The following is a 14,505-nucleotide window of genomic DNA, read 5'->3' as shown; positions in this document are numbered from 1 at the left end:
CCATTGCCTTCATCCACTTCGATGAATGAGGGCTTCTCATGGCTTCTTCATATGAGGTGGGATCTTTTTCCATATGAACCATTTCTGTGTTATAAACTTTAAAGTCAGTAGAAATAGCTGACTTTCTTGGTCTTGTAGACCTTCTAAGGGCCTCAGTTTCTGGCACATTTTGTGCCTCAACTTCCGGCACTTCTTCTAAATTTTGCTGTTGCACCTCCCTTTCATGCTCAACAACGGGTTCAGCCGGCTCCTGACGGACAGGTTCCGGGTCTTCCCCCATAGCTGTCATGGGTGGAGTTGCAACTGGTAGTGAGAAAAATGGCTCCTGAATCATCGGATTAGGTGCATGCACCCTCTTCTCCTCAAGATCAATTTTCCGAGCTACCAAGCTCCCCCTCATCATTTCGTCCTCTAAGAAGACTGCATGTCTCGTTTCTACAAACTTTGTATATCTGTCAGGGCAGCAGAAACGAAAACCTTTTGATCTGTCTGGATAGCCAATGAAGTGGCAACTTATTGTTTTGGGATCTAACTTTGCAATGTTTGGATTAAACATTTTGGCCTCAGCAGGGCACCCCCACACCCTGAAGTGTTGTAGGGAGGGCACCCTTCTTGTCCATAGCTCGTACGGTGTTTTGGGACCGACTTGCTTGGTACTCTATTGAGAATGTGAATGGCGGTTTCAAGCGCCTCCATCCATAATCCCAATGGCAAGTTGGAATAACTCATCATGTTGCGCACCATATCCATAAGTGTACGGTTGCGCCTTTCAGCTACTCCATTCTTTTCTCCCAGAGTGGGATACATTAAAAGCACATGAGTTATCATATCTTTCTCTTTCCAGAATTTCTCACGCCATACGGGATTTTTGACATAATATCATGTCAGCTTTACCCTGTTACGCAGGTATTTTCCCAGACTTTTCCCGCCATGCGGGTTTTATCATAATCATCTTTTCCCGCCATGCGGGTAATTCCCTGTAAGGGAACATAAATGCCAGAATTGGCTCTTTTGACTGCATATTCAATCATCAAATTTAGGAATAAATCAGAATGCTCTTTGGCACACATGCTTTATCCGACGTTGGTCAAATTAAACACGCATGTTGCTTATTTCATCTCAAATAATGTTGACTGAAAAATCTTCTTCATAGAGAGTACATGAAAGACATTCATCAACCAAGACTCTCAATGATATATCTCTTTTCTTTTGATGCCATTCTTTAGAGAGAACATACTCCCTCACGTTATGACCTTTCTTGGTCATCTTTCGGGTCACAAGTACCCAGCCATTCACTTTCACGAATGAAAGCATGGAAAACTTTTAGTCTAAGAAAACTTAGCCAATAATCAACAATAATGGGCATAAAAATAACCCTACGTTTGGTCTGGTTAAAAGAAATGCACATTAAACTTTTGAAACTTTCTTTTATATTCTAAATCACCATTGTGGCAGAATTAGAATCAACATCATCCTTATACATTAATTCCATATCACCGTTGGGCGGAAATGGAAATAATGCATATAACTTATAAACAATGTGATGATAGTATTTCTATTAAACAACTTTGCTAAGAATTAATCTTCACCATCAACTTTATTGCAGCGGGAACAAGCAATATACATTTCTCTAGTTCAAGAGCATTTCTTGATCTTTATCCGTTCTCTAAAAAATTGATCACTTTGATACCAAATTTATCAGAGATTTAAACTTTGAACATAAAACTCATAGAATTATAGCACTGTTATCATCAATGTTGGTCAGAAAATAACAATACCATATTTTTAACTTTAAAACAAATATCTTTTCCTTTGTCATAGCGGAAACTATCTGCATCTTATTTCACCCACAGGGGAAAAACATTGCTTAGAGCATTTCTTCCAATTAAACTTTCCCGTTGGTTCCAATTTAATTGGAGGATAAAACTTTTACTTTGCAGCGGAAACTTTACAATATTCTATTCAAAAAACAATCTGTACTCTTTTACTCTCTAAGCAATTTTAACCAGTTGGTTAAAAATGCATTACAGAAGCAACAATTTAATCTTTTACTTTAATTCTATTCACTTTTAAAAGAGCATTTTTATTTTAAATAATAAAACATGATCATGTTATTAACAACGTTGGTCATAAAAAATAACATAATCATATTCATTTTAATAATTACTTTAACATGCTCTTAAAAACATAATTCTATCTAAACTTTTATTTTCTTTGTAAAAGAGCACTATTAATTATTTACGCAGCGGAAAATCATGAATAAAAATTCACGAACTTTTACTCTTTACAGAAACTTTTTCTTTGACAGAATAAAAAATTCTGAACTTTTTAATTTTCTTTATAAAATTCATGAACATTTATTTTCTGAAAATTTTCTTTTTGCATTTTCAGAAACTTTTTCTGTCACTTTTCTATTTTCTAGACAAAATTTTCGTTGGAAAAAATTGCATAGGAAAGCTATTTAAAATCTGCCCAGAAACTGGACAAAATCTACAGCAGCAACGGCGTGCGGCTAAGGCCTCGGCCCAGCCGGCCTGGACCCAGCGCGCCCGCGGCGGCTGGCCACGGCCCAGCGGCGACTGCGCCCGGAGCTGGCGGCCTCGGCCCAGCTCGCGCCTTCTCTTTCGGCCCAGTGGCCCGCAGCGGCTGAGCTAGGGTTTCGCTCGTGGTCGTCCGATCTGATCGGACGGTCCAGCGCCCTTTTAGCTGGATCAAAACTGCCTCCCCCTCGCGCGCCGCTCGCCTCTCAGCCTCTCGCTCCCGTCCTCTCTGTCGCGCCGCTCTCGTCCGCTCGGGGCAGAGCTCACTTCACTGGCCACCGGCCAGCCGCCGACGGCGAGTCTGCCCGGCGCGGCGCACTCTTTCTCTTCCCTCTTTTGTTTCCTCCCTCCAGCTTCCCTTTTCTGTTGCAGAGAGGACTAGGGGCGAGCCCTTCCTCTGATTTGTCGCTCTGTCCCGAACGCGTGGGCATCGCGCCGCGCCCAGGGCGCCGGCGACGGCGTCGACCGGCCACCGCGCCGCGCGGGCCTCCTTTTCCCTACGCCCTCCGTTCCTCCCTGCACCCTCCTGTAACAGAGAGAGAGAGAGAGAGGCGGGGCTGAGCCCTCCTTTGCTCCACTACGCGCGACGGCGCCAGTGGAGGAGCTTCGCCCCGGCCGCTGGCAACGGCATCAAAACCACCGCGCCGCGCGAGCCTGGGCTCCTGCCATCTATTCCACCCCTTCCTTGTTTCTCTGTTTCTCCACCACCCACTTCTCCTCTCTGTGTTCACCGAGGACAACGACGGCGTGAAGCAGCGGTGCCCCCTCTGTCCCCCTTGCCGGTGTGCGCGAGCTCCCGTGGGAGAGCGCGCCGCCGTCAAGCGGTGCGGTGGTGGTGCCCTTTTGCCCCCTTGGGGAGGCTGTGTTCTTCTTCCCCGCACCTCGGCTTGCCGATGCGTGTGGGGATCGAGAGGAACGGCGCGGCCTTGCGGCGGCGCGATTTCTTTGCCCTTTGCCCCTATTGTTCTTTTAGGGTTAGGGTTCTTTGGGGGGATCTCTTTTCTTTTTCTTTTTCTGTTGTTGTTTCTTTTCTGTTGTTGTTTCTTTGTACCGAAACTAGCCCGATCTGGCTGATACCATTGATAGAACTTTAGATCGGAGTAGGCTAGTAGATCCGGTGAACCTACCTTGTCCAGCAGCAGATGAACTCGAGCTGGAGGCCATCGTGGTGCTGGGGCGCACGGCGATGGCGGAGAGTGGGCGAGGCGATGGAGCCTCCCGTGAGCACCGCGCTAACCCTAGATCGGTAGGGATTATAGGTGGGGATTGTGGCAGCGATTAACCTCGTGCGTCGTGCCCCGGCCCCCACCTCTGTTTATATAGCGCGGTCACAGGGGCCCACCAGCCATGGTTTGGTTGGGCGCCCCCAATCAGGGCGCGAGTTAAGGGCCCGTTCGACCCGTTGGGTTCGAGCGGGAGAGAGATCAACCTACGTTGTTAACGCGGGTAGAAGTAGTCCTTCGTTTATGCTTTGAATAACTTGCATGGGTTCACTTTCTTTCGGAGAAGATGGCGGCGGTGGAATTGCAGGGCGGCTGCCCGTGGCGCATCGCCTGAACCCGTGCTCTCCGTACGCAGGCGCTAAGAGCCAAGGCGAGCCCTCAGAGTCGGCGGCCGACGTCCTCCGCCGCGACGCCCTGGGCCTCCGCTCGCTCTACGGGGACTCTGGCTCGGCGTCGGACGTGACGATCCCTAGCACCGGCAGCCCTCTCGTGGCTTACCCGGGCGCGTCTGAGTACCACGTCGTCGTCGGCTACGGCACGCCGCTGCAGAGGCTCGCCGTCGGGTTTGACACGGCCAGCAGCGGCGTCTCCCTGCTGGCATGCAAGCCGTGCGCCGCCGCCGGGGCGTCGTGCAACAAGGCCTTCGACCAGTCCCGGTCGTCCACGCTCGCCCAAATCCCTGCAACTCGCTGGACTGCCCGCTCAGCGCTTGCTCCGGGCCCAGCTGCACGTTCTCCGTCAGCAAGAACGACACCGTGGTGCTCAACGGCACGGTCGTCACGGACACGCTCGCGCTCTCCGGGTCGACCACCATGCAGGGCTTCAGGTTCGCGTGCCTGGAGACGGGCTACGCCGGAAGTTCCAGAACTGTCGACGACACCCCGTCCGGCGTCCTCGACCTCAGCCGGGATATCCACTCCCTGGCGTCGCGGGCGCCTTTCTCTCCGGACACGGTGGCCTTCTCGTACTGCCTGCCGTCGGACACGACCTCACACGGCTTCCTCTCCATCGCCGCCGCCCGGCCGGAGCTCTCGGGCCGCTTCGTGAGCTACGCCACCCTGCGGACCAGCCCCGCCCGCCCCAACCTGTACTTGGTCCAGCTCACCGCGATAAGCGTCGGCGGGAAGGACATCCCGGTCCCGCCCGCGGGGCTCGCCGGCGACTCGCTGATCGCGCTCCGTACGACCTTCACCTACCTGAGGCCGGACATCTACGCGGCCCTCCGCGACGCGTTCGTCGGGCAGATGAGCCGGTACCGCCACCGCCGCGCGCCGCCGGTGGGGGAGCTCGACACGTGCTACGACTTCGCCGGCCTGCGCTCGGTTTTGCTGCCGGCCATCGCGCTCCAGTTCGACGGCGGGGCGAGCATGTACCTTGACATCGAGCACGTGTTCTACCTCGAGGAACGCCACAGCATCTTCGCCGTGGCGTGCCTCGCGTTCGCCGCGGCGACGGCCTACCCTGTAGGGTCCGAGGCGCCCGTCGCCGTTATCGGGACATTGGCACAGGCGGCGACCGAGGTGGCGTACGAGTTGCACGGCGGGAAAGTCGGGTTCGTCCGCGGCAGCTGCTGATAAAGGAGAATATCACAGAGGTAATATCACAGGTGGTGCTTAAACTTGCCACCGATGTTCACTTTAGTGCCTGAAGTTGAAAAATACACCGAACTGGTTTCAAAACTTGGCTATAGCGTGCAAATACAGTGCATCCTATTAATAGACGTGTTTTTACGCTGATGTGGCACCGTAGTTCGCTTAGCATGCACAGACAACCTCGCCCTAGGAAAGAACCAGTATGCCATACGTTTTCTCGTTCCTGTTAATGAAAACAGATCCTTTTTCTTAGAATAATGAAAACATTTCCTTTTTTTTAGATAAGAAAGAAGAGACACGTACGTGGGTTTTAATCGGCTCAGCAGTGCAGCCCAGTTTGCGCATCTTAGTTTCATTTAGAAATTTGTAAAAAAGTTTGTAAATTATAATTACAGTAATAAAAATATTCACATATTTGTTTTAAACGTACCATATAAATAAAATGGTATTTCTGATTATAAAAATGGCTGTACAATTTAGAATTATATAAATATTTTCTATACTACAATTCATGAATATTATTTTAACTACATAAACCTTTTAATAGTTACATGTACATTTTTACAATTCATATTGTTTAAGAATTTTTCAACAATGTAAAATGTTCATAAATATCCAAAATTTAAAATTTCAGTTTATGAAAAATATTCACTACTGACTATGTTTTAATTATAATTTTTTTTGAATATATGACATGATGAAAGTTATACACATGTTTCTCGCAAAAAAAAGAAATTTATACATGTCTGAATATTAATGAAAATGTTTCTACCTATAACATTTTTTTTTCATTTAAGCATAAGCCAAGCATGCATAATCTTTTGGAAGTTACTCAAAAAATTAAGTTTTTTATAATTATTTTTGCATATACTAAACAATTTAGAAAATTTATTTACGAAAAGCTTTAACTATAAATCACATGTAAATTGCTGACTATTTTTTTAAATTACATGAACATTTTAGTTATTTAATTTATATGTATTTATAAAAAAATTGAAGCACAAATATTTGAAATGTATTTTTATTACTGTGATTATAATATATAATTTTTTTTACAAATTTCTAAATCAAACTAACATGCGCAAATTGGGCTGTACTGCAGCAGGCCATTAAAACCCACGAACGTGTTTCTTTATCTAACAAAATAGGAAATGTTTTCATTATTCTAAAAAAAGATATGTTTTCATTAACATGCACGAGAAAACGTATGGCGTACTGGCCAGTAGTTCCAGTTTGCTAGGGCGAGGTTGTCTGTACATGCTAAGCGAACTACGGTGCCACATCAGCGTAAAAACGTCTACTAATGGGATTAGCACTGTATTTGTACGCTCGTGCCAAGTTTTGAAACCAGTTCGGTGTATTTTTCAACTTCAGACACTAAAGTGAACATCGGTGGCAAGTTTAAGCACCACCTGTGATATTACCTCAATATCACACCAAAACCAACATTCGACATTCAGTGGATCAGCGAGCACGATGGTGGCACTCATCAGATGTTCCTTTGTATCTTATTTTGAAACAACGCATAGCATGTACGTGTCGAATGTAATAAAATTGTGGTTTTGCTAAATGTGAGGTGGCGGAAAAAATTTCGAGCGTCAATCGATTTGCTCCTTCGCAAGAGGCCGAATATAGGTGAGATGTGAGGAGAGCAGCGACGAGCCTCGACCACGGCGAGGCCGAGCCAGGACCTTGCCGGAGGCAGGTATGACGCTCCAAGCGGTAGCTATGACATCCCAGTCGGAGGTGAGGAAATAGGTTGATGGGTGCAGGTGCGGGGACGCCAAAACATGAGGCTGGAGGAAGGAGGGCTTAGAGGGATGGCCGCTACGGTGGCAAGCACGACGATTGGGGAGGGAGGGAGCATGAGACGGTCGCATGAGTGCCATCAGTTAGACCTGGGCTTGGAGGCGTTAAGAAACTAATTTGGGCTACGCAATCCTCACATTTGAGTGATGATCAGATAGCCCAAAAATTTGACCGGATGGTCACATAGAAATGTGATTGACTATTATTTTAGAAAAACAGGGAGACTCACCCAGCTCCATTAACAGAATGAAACGTAACTGACTATTTCTAAGTTGACTTTAAAAAATTGGCGCCAGTCTCCATTTAATTTCACCAACGTTTGATAGACTGTCTTCCTCGTCGGCCTATTTTCTTCCTCCTATACATGTACCACCGGCCAAATAGCCGACAACCTTTTTTTTAAGAAATCGACAGCCTATTTTCAAATGTATCGATGTTTTATCCGGTGCAACACCTTTTCTTGTCTGCAACTAAGAATTAGCAAAATCTTGGACACGATATTTCTTAGTTCGGGCCCAAATGAGCATGGATGAACAGTGAAATCCAAAAAATAATAATCAAGAAATCTGCTTTTTAGAAACATTGACACATGTTTTTAGTGCTTGTTAAGTTTCATCATTAAATGACATCTTGTGGCAAGAAAAAAAAACAAAATTGATGCAAAAATGCTATTTTTTAAAAGTATTTTGGACTGTTGATTTTTTTTCACGACTTGCACAAATGTCATTTCATAATGAAAATTTGGAAGCACTCGAAATATTTGTCAAAAAAATCATCTTGTTATTATTATTTTCGGATTTACTGTTGAGCGCAAGCTCAGTTGAGCTTGTGACCTTCCGCAAAATCAAAATCTTTTCTATGTCTCTTGTAATTTATCATCCATGCTATGGGAACAAGTAATTACAAACCAGAAGCCACCGCGCTTTTCTATGAACCAAAAATAATCGTTGTTGCTTGGTTGGAGATCGAGTTTGTTTTTTATTCAAATCATTGGAATCGAAAACCTCTGAGCTAAGTACGTTTAGCATCGTCGGTGGACGTGTGAAGGTGTGTCTCCGGTGGATTTGTCTTCGAAAACACTAATGCCCACACGCCTCGATCCCCACCCAGTACCTTTTGCACGAATCTTGGCACGAGAGGGCTGATTTTGTGTGCCACGTAGGACAACTCGCGTGTGTGGCATGTGAGGGAGTTCGCCCGCACGCTGTTTTCCTTCCGATGTCAGCGTTTGCGACTCGGGACGTGCGGTGGAACTGCCGTCGCGCCCGCACGCCCCGCACGACTTCTGTCCCCCATCTCCCACGACCGCCCAGTTGCCATGTTTTTTGCAGGTTACATGGCAACTGCCCTGTTCGTGATTGTAAGCAGATGACAACTCTCTTTTACCCTGAACATGTTATTGTTGTCACGTCTGTTTTGTAGCGCTACATGGCAACTGTCTAGTGTTAGTAGGTGGCAACTCCTAAAAATACCACCGTAGTCCACATGCCCGTCTCCTCTCCCACACACCAAAAGCTATCAGTTGCCATGTGTTTTTGCAGGGTACATGGCAACTGCCCTAGTGTGCTTGTAAGCAGATGGCAACTCTCTCTTTACCCGGACATGTTTTTTTGCCATGTTTAGTAGTACTACATGGCAACTGTCTAGTGTAGTAGGTGGCAACTCCTAAAGTTTTCAAATCATGGCAACTGTAGTAGACCAGACCATACATGGCAACAGCTGCAGTTGCCCAAAAATGGCATCCGGCACTTGACCTGAGATGACAACTGCAGTTGAGCAATGATGGCAACTGTAGTTGTCTGACATGGCAACTGTAGTTGTCCGACATGGCAACTGCAGTTCAGTGACATGGCAACTGGAGTTACACGTACATGGAAGAGGGTTCGGACCATGGCAACCGCGACAGGACGTGTGGTTACTGCCACGCGGGGCGTGTGGCTCGCAGGCGGGGACGGGCGACGGTCGAGACGGGTCGTGCGGGCCGCGTGGTCGCTCGCCCGGACGTGCTCATGCGGGCGATCGCGTCGCACACCGAACGTGTGGGCTGTAGCGGGGTGCGCTCGGACGTGCTCGGGCGGGCGGGCCTGTGTCGATGCCACACGGGGCGTGCGGCAGATACCCCCTAGATGCCACACGTGTGGCAGTTATCGACGTCCTTTGTCTTTGGTGGATCTGCTCAGATCTGATCGTCGTCCGTCTACGTTCGTGTGCCTTCGGGTTGGATCCTTCCGATCTACGCTACTCTTTATCGGTGACAGTTGTTGTTCTGGTGCGCTGGTCCTATGTGGCCTTAGCACGACGACTTACCGAGTGTCTACTACAAAAAGTTTTGCCCAGCTCCGGTGAAAGAGGGGCGATGACGGCAGTGCGCCTTCGGCTCGCTTCTGTGCTTGTAGTCGTCGCTAGGCGGTCTACGAATCTGGATGTCATTTTTATTATTTCTTATGTTCATTGTACTATCATGATTAAAGATGAATAAAAAAGGACGCCGCTAACTGCCACACGTGTGGGCGTTAAGGGATCTGCCCACACGTTCTGTGTGGTGCCTAAGAGGACCGGCCCACACGCCTGTGTGTGGGCAAAACAACTAGCGCCCACACGCCTCTTTTTTTCCCTCCCGGTCCCTCTTACACGCGTGCGTGTGGGCAAAATAGATAACGCCCACACGCCCGGTACGTCAGGCCTCGTACCTCGTGATCCCGCACGCCCCACGTGACACTTTACCGCGCGCCCGCAGTTGCCATGGGTCGGACCCTCGTCCATGTTCGTTTAAGTGCAATTGTCATGTCGCTGAACTACGGTTGCCATGTCGGACAACTACAGTTGTCATGTTTGCTCAACTGCAGTTGCCATCTCGGGTCAAAGTTCCAGATTGCCATTTTTTTTGACAACTATAGCTGTTACCATGTGTGGTCTGGTCTACTGCAGTTGCCATGATTTCAAAACTTTAGGAGTTGCCACCTACTAACCCTAGGCAGTTGCCATGTAGCGCTACAAAAACAGGCATGGCAAAAAAACATGTTCGGGTAAAAGAGAGAGTTGCCATGTGCTCACAAGCACGCTAGGGCAGTTGCCATGTAAAAAGAAAGAGTTGCCATCTGCTTACGTGCACGCTAGAGCAGTTTGCCATGTACCATGCAAAAATATGGCAAGTGACATGTTTGGGGTAAAAAAAGAGAGAGTTGTCATCTTCTTGCAATCACACTAGGGCAGTTGCCATGTACACTACAAAACGCATGGCAACTAGCGGCTTGGGGTGTGGGAGAGGAGGCGGGCGTGTGGGCAAGATGGCAAACGCCCACACACCAGCCCTTGTGCGTGACTGAAAACTGGTGTGTGGGCGAACTGCTAAACGCTCACACACCGGCCCCTCCGTGTGGTAAAATAGATGTGTGGGCGACCTCTCTCACACACCACACACACGCCTTGTCCTACGTGACACCCAAAATCAGTCAAAACGTGCCAAGATTCGTGCAGATACTGCTGGACGGCGATGGAGGCGTGTGGTTGAGATGGCTAACGCTCACACGAAACATTTCCGAGAAAAAAAATGCACTAATGGCACGATGAGACGACATGTACAAGCCACTCAAAGCTCATGGAGACGGCGAAATCGTGGGCCCAAGAACTTACCTGGCAGCGTCGGTATATAGGCTCGTCAACTTTTGAAGAAGTCAACTCAAAGCTCATGATTTGGTTCGTTTACTGAAAATCCTCCCTTTCTATACACACAAGAGGATCCAGGCAAATCTGGTGATCACACTGAAAATCCTCGCCGCCGTGGAACCTTGGCCGTAGTCGAGCCCCGTCGCCGCCGTGATCACAGCCGGTGCTGCGGCCGCCGGAGCCGTGTTCCTTGCCTCTGTCAGCGCCGTCGCGGCCGCGTCTCAGGCACCGTGCCTCGTCGCGTCCGGCCACGATGATGCGCGTCTCGCCGCCACGGCCGATCACATGCCGTCACCTGACCGTCGCCGAACACCGCCGCTCGGTCGGGAGGTTGGACACACGGCGAGGTTTCTACCAACCGCGCGGAAAGGATAAGAAGTCGCGCCAACTGCACGGCGCCCACACGGCCCACCCTTCTCGGCCCCATCCCCTCCACACGTCACCGAATCCAACGGACGCACGCAACCCGACGGCCATGGCGTCCGCCGCCGCCTCGGCCGCCCCCGAGTCCGACCGCGCCGCCCTCGTCAAGGCCTTCGACGAGTCCCGCACCGGCGTCCGCGGCCTCGTCGAGTCCGGCGTCTCCACCGTCCCGGACCTCTTCGTCCACCCCGACCCCTACGCCTCCGTCCCGCTCGCTCCCCCCGGCGTCTCCATCCCCGTCGTCGACCTCTCCCTCCCCGCGCCCGCCGCCGCCGCCGCCGCCGCCGCGGCCGCCCGCGACTGGGGCTTCTTCCACCTCGTCAACTACGAGGCCCTCGTCCCCTCCGACTACCCCGCGAGGGCCCTCGCCGCGGTGCGCGCCTTCAACGAGCTCCCCGCCCCCGAGCGCTCCGCGCACTACGGCCGGGCCATGGGCGGCGGGGTCTCCTACTCCTCAAACGTGGACCTGTACCGCTCCGCCGCCGCGAGCTGGCGCGACACCATCCAGGTGGGGTTCGGGCCTACGCGGCCCGACACGGAGCGCATCCCGCCGGTGTGCCGCTCGGAGATCGTCGAGTGGGAAGCGCACACCACCGCGGTGGCCCGCGCGGTGATGGCGCTGCTCTCCGAGGGGCTCGGGCTCAGCGAGGCCGCTCTGGAGGAGGCCTCGTGCCTGGAGGGGAAGGTCATGGTCTGCCATTACTACCCGGTGTGCCCGGAGCCTGAGCGCACCATGGGCTTAGTCCCGCACACCGACCCGGGCGTGCTCACCGTGCTTGCACAGGATGGCGTAGGTGGACTGCAGGTGAAGCACACCAATGAAGACGGGGAGAGCTACTGGGTGGACGCGAAACCTGTACCCGGCGCGCTTGTGATCAATGTTGGAGACCTCTTGCAGGTAAAATGCACTCTGTCAATGCCCAAATGCTGGCAATTGAATTCAGTTCTAAATACAGTCTGTGCCAACTCGGTTCAAGTTATACTTGAATTATCTAAAGCACGCGTGCTACCAATTCAGCTCAAACCAGATGATTTGGGAACGGTGGACATGTTCTAAATCTTCCACTTGTGTACTAATTGACTTTATGATGTGAGAATTTGTGCACTTAAAACTTTGAACCCAAGAACACATTTACTCTCATGATGGAAGAATGTAAACTACAGTAGAAAATACAAATGATAATAATTTGTGACTGGATAACCCCATGAACCGTTATGCTTTGAACTCACATTTGGTGTCATTTTATTTGCTCGTTGTGCGCCACCTGAAGTGTAGAAAATATGAAATGTGATTTTCCACCCGGTTGATTCATAAAATCGATCAAGTGGAGTGTCAAGTGTGTTCAGTAGCTGCAAGTTATTTTATCTCCAAAGTCTTGTTTGGCAAACAAGAGGGGTTATAACTCAAGATATCCTTCTTATTCCAACTTAGATCACCCTCTGATTATTTGTAAAAACTGCTGATTCATCAAAAAAAGATTACCATCAGATTCTTTTATGATATGTTGGCAACAAACCAGACACTCAAGCAACGGTGCTTTAGTGAACCCTGCAACTGCAAGTACCCATAAAGGATACCACTAGAAATTGTGAATAGCTATCCCACTTAATTATCCAATCAGTGAATCACTAGTCCGGATTGAAGTCGTATAACCAACACAGATATGTTTGAACTGCAGAAAGGCAGTCCATTTTACTCTGTAGCAACATGTTCTAACTTCCAACATTCTATCCCCTCTGTAAAATTTAGGCGTACTTTGACTACTCGAGTCCATGCTTTGACCAAGAATCGATCCAGTAATACTTATTGTGTTATACACATAAGATACTACTCATTTTGTCTTCCAAATCAATTTCTTCCAAATCAACTTTACAGCTCAACGTAATTCAACTCACTTGAGTTGGACATGTTATTGTAATAGTCGATACATTAGAAATTAATATTCCCTCCGATCCAAATTACTTGTCGCGGCTTTAGTACAATTTTATACTAAAGTTGTACTAAAGCTGCAACAAGTGATATGGATTGGAGGGAGTACCAGAAATTTAAGTCACATGGGTAACATGTGATGCTGGTTGATGAACAAAGCTGGCGCTGAAGATTATTGCTGTGTGGATTACACTTTCATCTACTCCCTCGGATCCGAACCGAGGGAGTATCTCTTTTTTTAAAGGGAAATCCTCTGTCTCATAGTTTTAATTATTAAAAAGAGACGCTATTACATACTCCCTCCGTTCCTAAATATATGTCTTTTTAGAGATTTCACTATGGACTACATACGGAGCAAAATGAGTGAATCTACACTCTAAAATATGTCTATGTACATCCGTATGTAGTTTGTAGTGGAATCTCTAAAAAGACTTATATTTAGGAACGGAGGGAGTAGAAAAGAAACTATTCACTAAAACAGAGCGTAATCTCATGGTTATCCCAAATTCTCATAAGACTATTCAAAGAGCTTGAGGAAATTTAAATCAGCTTCTTTTTATTGAATTGGATATCTAGACACTTAAAGTACTGGTCCACAGTGCAGTTTTGAGGAGCAGTTTCATAATGCCATCATCTCATGCGCATCTAATCTGTTTTTTTAACCCTATTCTTTCTTCAGATAATGTCCAACGATAAGTACACGAGTGTCGACCACAGGGTGGTGATGAATTCACGTGAAGAAGCCAGAGTTTCGATTGCTGTCTTTTTCAATCCTGGGAAGCGAGGGGATTCGGTTTTTTATGGACCGCTGCCAGACCTGGTTTCTGAAGAAAACCCACCGAAGTACAGGAGTTTCACGATGTCTGAATTTTTTGGGGCTTTCTTTAAACGAGACCTTGCTAGCAAAGCTCTACTTGAGAACTTCAAATTGTAAGATGGTCCAAACATCACCACACAATGTTTAAACTACCCCAAAGAAAAACAATGTTCAAACTTATGTACATGCAAGTATGTAACCATCTCTGTGCAAATGTCATTCTGCGAGAGTGAAATGCGATTATTCTACCTCATGTGGTTTCTCTTCCCAACACAATGCTAGTTTTTTTTTTCAATGCGTAATCATCATATTCTTGCTGTCTCAGTGGGTTGGCTTGTCGAGCTGACAGCTGAGTGTGGCCTTAAGGCTGTTAGTCTGCCTGCAAAAATCATTTTCCCTAATTATCCTTTCACACATCGAGGCCTCCTTTGGTGGTTCATAGGATAGGAATTTCATAGGAATAGAAAAATCATAGAAGGTGACATGACATCATCTCAATTCCTAT

General features: G+C 48.2%; 2 protein-coding genes across 2 annotated transcripts; both read left to right on the top strand.

Moving 5' to 3' along the window:
- The first annotated feature begins 3,562 nt into the window (after positions 1–3,562).
- On the top strand, positions 3,563–5,337 carry LOC109763681 (aspartyl protease family protein At5g10770-like). The gene is made up of 3 exons (XM_073503628.1): positions 3,563–3,760; positions 4,047–4,347; positions 4,395–5,337. The coding sequence occupies exons 1-3, from the start codon at positions 3,727–3,729 to the stop codon at positions 5,335–5,337; spliced, it is 1,278 nt and encodes a 425-aa protein (XP_073359729.1). The 5' UTR covers positions 3,563–3,726.
- Positions 5,338–10,767: 5,430 nt separating this feature from the next.
- Positions 10,768–14,253, top strand: LOC109763686 (1-aminocyclopropane-1-carboxylate oxidase homolog 4). The gene is made up of 2 exons (XM_020322546.4): positions 10,768–12,151; positions 13,863–14,253. Exons 1-2 carry the CDS (start codon positions 11,084–11,086, stop codon positions 14,115–14,117), a joined length of 1,323 nt encoding a protein of 440 aa, XP_020178135.1. The 5' UTR covers positions 10,768–11,083; the 3' UTR covers positions 14,118–14,253.
- Positions 14,254–14,505: the final 252 nt, after the last annotated feature.

The sequence above is a fragment of the Aegilops tauschii genome, chromosome 7 (assembly GCF_002575655.3).
Source record: "Aegilops tauschii subsp. strangulata cultivar AL8/78 chromosome 7, Aet v6.0, whole genome shotgun sequence".
NCBI lineage: Eukaryota > Viridiplantae > Streptophyta > Magnoliopsida > Poales > Poaceae > Aegilops > Aegilops tauschii.
Note: the sequence above shows the minus strand (reverse complement) of the source record. Positions and strands in the feature narration are given on the sequence as shown.

Bases quoted from the DNA above. Each gene is read 5' to 3' on its own strand.
- LOC109763681 (XM_073503628.1), top strand. From the start codon at position 3,727: ATGGCGGAGAGTGGGCGAGGCGATGGAGCCTCCC. The intron at 3,761-4,046 runs GTGAGCACCGCG...TTTCTTTCGGAG, and splicing joins GCGAGGCGATGGAGCCTCCC to AAGATGGCGGCGGTGGAATT. The intron at 4,348-4,394 runs CGTCTCCCTGCT...CCGGGGCGTCGT, and splicing joins TTTGACACGGCCAGCAGCGG to GCAACAAGGCCTTCGACCAG.
- LOC109763686 (XM_020322546.4), top strand. From the start codon at position 11,084: ATGATGCGCGTCTCGCCGCCACGGCCGATCACATGCCGTCACCTGACC. The intron at 12,152-13,862 runs GTAAAATGCACT...TTCTTTCTTCAG, and splicing joins ATGTTGGAGACCTCTTGCAG to ATAATGTCCAACGATAAGTA.